Source organism: Lactuca serriola, chromosome 5 (genome assembly GCF_051521515.1).
Source record: "Lactuca serriola cultivar US96UC23 chromosome 5, Lser_US96UC23_V15, whole genome shotgun sequence".
NCBI lineage: Eukaryota > Viridiplantae > Streptophyta > Magnoliopsida > Asterales > Asteraceae > Lactuca > Lactuca serriola.
In genome coordinates this window covers 100,900,591-100,907,969 of record NC_136412.1, presented here as the reverse complement: position 1 = coordinate 100,907,969, position 7,379 = coordinate 100,900,591, and the positions used below count along the sequence as shown (strand labels likewise).

Below are 7,379 nucleotides of genomic sequence, written 5' to 3'. Positions count from 1 at the left end.
TCATCTAAATGAATCAATGTCAATTTCTTCTAACGCGGCTCCATCATCATCTTCTTCATCATCTTCAATACCAAATTCAAATTCAATTTTATCAAAAATTAAACTCAAATTGAAGAATAACAAAATATTGATAGAATAACATAAAATACTAACCTTGAGAAACTTGAGATTCAAACATCATTGATTCATCGTAGTTTGGTGGTTCTTCTTCAACCATATTTTCCAATTCATTATAATTTAGTTCACCCTCCGGTATTTCATCAACCACCCAAAACTCGATTTTATCAATACTTTCATAATCAATCGGATCATAAGACTTTTTGTAATCCTTGAGCCTAGAGAAAAATATTAATATACTTTTACACATAAGTAAAAAAATGAAAAAAAAAAAAAAAAAGTTTAAATGTATACATTACCTATTTTGTAGACGCAAATTATAATGAACATAAACAAGGTCATTAAGTCTTTGATGCTCCAATCGATTCCTTCTTTTAGTGTGGATCCTCTCAAAGACACTCCAATTCCTTTCACACCCGGAAGAAGAAGCAGTTTGGCTTAAAATTCGAATTGCAAATTTTTGCAATTCCGGAGCATCTCCACCATGTAATTTCCACCATTCATCTAATGCAAAATAACAAAATAATATTATAATATTTTTATTATAATTCACTATTAATAAAAATTTGAAAAAAAAAGTTACCGGGACGAGTAGTATTGCGAGAAGCGAAAGCAAGTTTTCTACCAAAACTACCCTCATGCTCACGAAACAACTTTAGTTGGTCCATGAGAGTTAGACCATCCACGGTACCAGCACTGCTATAACGCTCAATCATATCCATTATCCCCCCAACCACCTCTGGTTTCTTAGAAAAATTTTCCTGATCATATTGAAATACTGGATTCAACCAATAAGCAGCAGCATGAAGACTCTTACGCAACATCCTATCCCACCGATTTTTGATGATGTTAGTAAACGGGGTGTACAACTCTCTGTTGTTACGAAAAAGTTTCTTAATTCCTTTTTTTGCCCTATACATCCCTTCGTATACATAACCTAAAAAAAGAAAAAAAACATCAATTAAAATAATAAAATGATAATATATTTGTAAACATCATTAAAGAATATAAACAAAAATTATACCTAAAGCCGGCTTCTCATCCGAATCACAAATCCGTAAAAGTCTCAACATTGGAGTCATGACCTTTACTATTATAGCACAATTATTCCAAAAGCTTTCATTCAATATGATAAGCTTAACTTCTTTTGCTTTTTCTAATCTAATCACTTTTTTAAAATCCGGGGAGGTAACCATAGCTTGTAAATCATGTTTGTGATCACACAAACTTTTCAATGCAATAAATGCAGTACCAAAACGAGTGGCACCCGGACGAATAATTTCTGTCCAACCTGGTCTTTTTCTTAACCAATTTAATGGCCATTTGTGGTTATAAACAAACACTGTAACCCTCGATGCAAGTGTAACCAAATCAGCGACTTCACGCATCTCCGACATGTCCTTCATAATCAAGTTCATACAGTGAGCTGCACAAGGAGACCAAACAATGGACGGATACTTCTCACATAACAATCTTCCTGCAGCCTTATAGTTTGCAGCATTATCAGTGACTAAATGAACAACATTCTGACGACCAACAATATCAACAATCTCACTAAACAAGTTGCATAATGTTTGGGCATTACTCTCAATATCCGATGCATCAACTGATTTGATGAATGAAATCCCTTTTGCACAATACACCATAAAATTGATACGGGGTCTTTGTCTTGTATCCCGCCACCCATCACCCATAATTGTACAACCATTTTCTGCCCAGTAACGTCTATAGGAATCAACTATAAGTTGTACGGACTGTTTTTCATCTTTCAACAATGTGACACGCATAGCATGATATGAAGGCCCCGTGTATCCATGACCCATACTAGCAACTTTGCTCATTGCTATTTGGAAAAGGGGAGAATTCACAGCATTCATAGGTATACAAGCATCATAAAACCACATAGCAAGAGCTAAATCCGTATCATGCCATCTTTCCTTACTTTGCAATGTTGCCTTAATTGATGGTTGAGAAGGATCATGCATACCTCTTTTTAAAAAAGGTGGCACGGTTTTGGTTTGGGAGGCATGAGGAGCTTTTCTCTTTCCATCTTTTTTTTGAGTTGATTGTTGGGTGAGTACTTGAACGTCATCATCATCATCATCAATAACATCATACATGTTATCTACATTCACCCCCAAGGTATCACTAAGCACACCAGCATGTTTCTCTTTTGTTTTTTTGGCATTTTCATCCAATGAACTTTTCATGACAAACTTTATATCTCCTGGACAACTCGGACATGCTGAAATAGCACCTGGCACTCCAGCAAGGTGTTGTTTCATTCTATTGATACCTCCACCGTTATATGTATTTTTACAAAAAGTACAAAAGTATGCTTTCTTTCCGCCTCCACTATCAAGCTGAGTAATATACCTCCAAGCAGGATCCTTTTTTGCCCGAACATTTGGTTGAGTAGAAGCTTGTGAACCAGATGAGACGGTATTCGATTGGGCTTCTTCGGATGGATTGGAACTTGAACCCGGAGTGCTCATAATCTATACAATTTAAATAAGCGTTTAAAAAATATGTCTACAATTTATTTTGATCATATATGGTCTAAAAAATTTCTTCTAAAGATGTTGCAATATTTTACATGTCTATATGATCAAAACTTGTATGATCAAAACTATCCAATTGAATAATTTGTTTTTATCCCAATAATAATGAACCTAGGAGATTATGACACCCATTCCTCCTTCTAAACATGTCAACTTAATTATACAAGCATAGCAAATATTCAAGCTCATAATTCATATATAAAACCTGTGAATTCACATTTATCAAAATTTCATAATAAATATTGGAACACATCATCACGTCGCTGCTTAATTATCTAAAACAACTTGAGAGTATTCTTATTCCTTTACCACATTTGAAACAATAACAAATGCTATATACACACATACACATTACATGCACCAAGATTCCCATATAACTGTAAGCCAAGGCCATACCTTATCCCTTGATCTCTTAACTTTTCTAATCTAATCTTTGTATATTTTTCGATTTCTAGTTTTTTAAGCATATCATTATCACTACATCAAAGCTTGTATGATCAAAACTATATGAACTTTAATGATGATTAAAAATAATGACTACATAACAGAACATTGGTATTACCTTTGTATTATGGAATGGAAGTGTCGATTATGGTTGAAATTGGAGAACAAATCATTGAAATCTTCACTGTGTCGCTGAATGTGGAGCAGAAATCGTTGAAATCCTTGCCCCTTCGATCGATTGGAAGCAATTAGGAAGTCGAATGAAACTGAAATCGGGGGTGTTTTAGTCGATTTTGTGAGTCGACTTCGTGAAGATGGCGTATGGGTTTCGACTTTCGAACGGCTCCTCTTCTTTCTGCGTACTGAATGCGAAATCGAGGTTTGAGAATTTTAGGTTATTCACTTATTTGAGTTATTTCCCGATGGATTTGAAGAAAACAAAAAAAAAACGGTTCGAGGCCGGTTGAACCGGCCCGGTTGGACCACGGGTCGACGAAAACCGGCGGTTTTTTCCGGTTTAAGCAGCTACCGGTTTTTGGGAGTGAAAGAACCGGAACCAGGACCGGTTCCCGGTTGAACCGGCCGGTCCGGTCCGGTTTTCAAAACAGTGGAGTTGACTCAACTCGTCGAGTTATTCCTTCAACTCGACGAGTTCCCATAAACCACAGAATCGTGATACTCCGAATCAACTCCTCGAGTTCTTTCCTTTTTAATAGGATCGGGTCATACTCACATCAACTCGTCGAGTTCCTTTATGAACTCGTCGAGTTCTTCAGTCTGTTTACTCCTTAATGCATTAAGCCTTTATTCTTCAGATCTGAACCCAATACTCTAGATCTAGACTGGAAGTACATTTTAGAAGGTTAAAGTTTCCAACTTTACCCATTAATCCCTTCTAAAAGAGAATAAGCTCAAACCCTAACCCAAAAAGGGCCAAGGTCTTAATCCAAAACCACCAAAACTACAAGGTAGGCCATGAGGTCATAGATCTGGACCATAAGAACCAAAATATTACGTAAAGTTCCCATATTTCTCTACATGCATGGCCATTCGAAGCTCAAAAGGCCAAAATGATGGCTTAAAGGTTGCATGGGACTTCCATAGCCATAAACTTGGCACCTTTATGCTATGAAAGTCCTTAAAGACTCGAGATCTTAAGTGCTTTCCGTTTGGGATGTCCAACTCTCAAGGACCATATCATTTGGACCAAAAACAAGCAAAAGGTGCTAAGAAGGAGATCTAATGAACTATTAGGAAAGTTTGAGACTTGATTACCAGAAAGTGACGAAAATTGAGTGAGGTTTCTGGATCTAGCAACTCTTCCTTGTTCCTTCAAACTTTCCTTCCTTCCAAGAGCTTCAAACACCCACAAGAACACTCAAAATGGCTCACAATCATTCACAATAGCATTAGGGTTTCGAGATCTAGGGTTCGGACAGTGGAGGCTGGAAATAAGGCCAAACCCTAAAGCATAAGGTGTTTAAATAGGGTGCAAAATCCTAGATCTAGGGTTTTCCCAAACCCTGTCCAACTCGCCGAGTTGGTCCTCCCCAACTCGTCAAGTTGGTCTTTAAATTCCCGCGTGCCCAAATATTCCAAAACGTTGAGTTCTCACCCTTGAACTCGACGAGTTGGCCTCTTAATTGAAGATTTTCTTTCCTTAATTAACCTACTGAATTTCGAGTGTTACAAATGTAGTGTTGCTTCTTGTATTAGGACACATGTATGTCTTTGCTACTTCATTCAGATTAAATACTAACTATAACCTTTTATTTTAACCTACAAACACACACACCCAATAAATCTTTATGGATCAACTCTCAACTACCTCTCTCAACAAATCCTAAAACACCCACACAACACAGACACTCTATGTGAGGGATGAAAAAAATATTATACCCGATGGGAACCCAAAACCTGCATTTTGTTTGACCGGGAAATACCCAAGTTGACCGGAGATGGTAACAAGAATGGGGAATCTTTAAATAAAAAAAAGGGGATAGTGATACCCATAGTCTCCGACCCTGGACCTAGGCCCGATAGATATTATTATATAAAAATAATGTAAAACATATGTTTATAGTAAAATTTATAATGGAAAATATTCAGAAAAAGTCATATTATTTTGCGAATTTCTTTTGACAAAATCCTAAAAGAAATTTGAATAAAAAAAGCCCAATAAACCAGATAAATCAAGCACTTTAACCCATTTCGCCCGAAAACCCTCATTTAGCTGGTTACCCTTGTCGATGTAGACATGATATTTTGAGGTGGGTAGTGACTCACTATAACGCCCCAAAAATCATGACTAGAAAAAAAATTTGATTAATAAATCATTAATACATTTCTTTATCGTGAAACCAAGGTAACTAAGAGTTAGCAAAAACATCATCAAATCAGAGTAATTCACAAAATGCGGAAACATGTGGTGTGTGCCCTGCAATCGTCCCGAGCTCTTTCATTTGAAAACTGGAGTACCTGAAACATAAACTGAAAACAGTAAGCACAAATCTTAGTGAGTTACCTTAAATACCATATAACATACAACCACATAATATCATGCAACATACATGTAATTGACATAGGCTACCCTGCATGGTCTTTATTCGAAATGTCATGGGCTCCCCCATGGTCTTTGCCTGGAATGCCATGGGCACCCCTCATGGTCTGATATCTAATTGCCTCGGGCACCCCCCCCCCGAGGTCTTCAATGCAAGTATCATAGAGACAACTAGCATACCACATATAACAGAACAAATATCATACCACATAACACATAATGGGTCATTTAGCCATGTCTAACACCTTGAATTTAGTATTTGTGATTTTATTTGCTGAAATCATGAGCTAAACACTCATGACTTTCGTTTAGCTTAGGATGAGTGAATATTGTTAGTTGATTTTATGGTTTGGATTCAGTGATTTAGTTATTTATTGATTTAGCTTATTAAAGAACCTCAAGTACTTTTGATTACTTCTTTCCTCTACTTATTGCTGAATTTGATTAAGTTAGTATGACTTCATGTATAGTATCATAACAACGAGTATAATAGTGAAGAAAGCAGACACAACCATCATCAATATAATTGAAAGCCGTTGGAAAAGTTTAGTTGTGTTCTTGGTGTTTTAACTTGTATCCCCCCCCCCCTTAAAACTTAAGAAAACATGAAAATATAGGGGGTATGAACTCACCTTATGTGATTTTAGGTGGACGAATGTCGAAGAAGAGAAGTGTTCAACTCAAGAACACTTAGAAGGTTGCCTTGAAGATTTGAGAATCTAACACCAAAGTGATGGAATATGTGTAAGCAATCCATGATTGAAGTAGAAGGAAGTGTAATAATCATTAAGGATGATGAAGATACTTACCAAAAGTAGAATAAAAGCCTTGGAAATCTCGAAATTGAGAGAGAAGACTTGATAGAAAAGTGTTTGATCTTTTGGTGGAAATGAGAGAAAATGAGTGAAGTGAGGAGAGAGGGTGTGTTTTCCAGCCCTTGATGTGGTTCCTGGCCTGTCATGTCCTTTATCCAGGTGACAAAGGTGCATTGCGGTGATCTCGGTGATAGCGCTAACCTTTCTGATTCGGTTGTCTGGTGCTCGTGTTTGTATCCTTCGGTAAGCAATATACTATGACAAAGAGGGCCTTGTCTACTGATCCTCCTCTATTGAGGTTGTAGAAACCTCTTTCCATACTGTAGGGAGGGTGATTGACCTTGTCTCAGACTCCATTTCTTTAAATCTATGACTTATCGAGGTGTCGGACCATGGAAGTCTCGTCGATATGTAGAGTCTGGAGGGTGTATTGTAGACCTCGACTCCTTGTCAGAATCTTCTCCTATTTATTCTTTTCTTTGTTTTACTTTGGTTTCTCTTCCTCTCGTTCCTCTTCTAATTGTCTTCGGGGTCTTCCTCCGTTATTTCTTCAGGATCCTTTTCGGGATTTTCTCCGTTCTAATCACCATTTTCCTGGTTAGGTAAATAGGGGTCTTCCTCCTGGTAGTTGAGCTCTTGCCATGTTGTTAGTGTGAGAATAGGGGTAGATGAGATGGTTATTAGACGTCTAATCCTACAATTACTTATAGGGGTGATCCTTATTAGTCACTTCTATAATCACATAGTGGATACCAGTTATACATAATCTGAGATAAAATAGACCTCTGAATAAATGATTCTACTCTAAATCCACAACTAAACAAGGAACAGGAAGTAGAGCAATAGTCATAGATTCTGAGTCTATAATATCTTTGATTATGT

The 7,379-nt window shown here is 36.9% G+C and overlaps 1 protein-coding gene across 1 annotated transcript; it reads right to left on the bottom strand.

The window, feature by feature from the left end:
- LOC145049700 (uncharacterized) lies at positions 1 to 2,111 on the bottom strand (the record flags this gene model as incomplete). Its single annotated transcript, XM_078998074.1, has 5 exons — positions 1 to 62; positions 154 to 335; positions 417 to 621; positions 701 to 1,054; positions 1,142 to 2,111. Coding segments are annotated over 5 exons (1,773 nt in total), but the record flags the coding sequence as incomplete, so codon positions are not given.
- Positions 2,112 to 7,379: the final 5,268 nt, after the last annotated feature.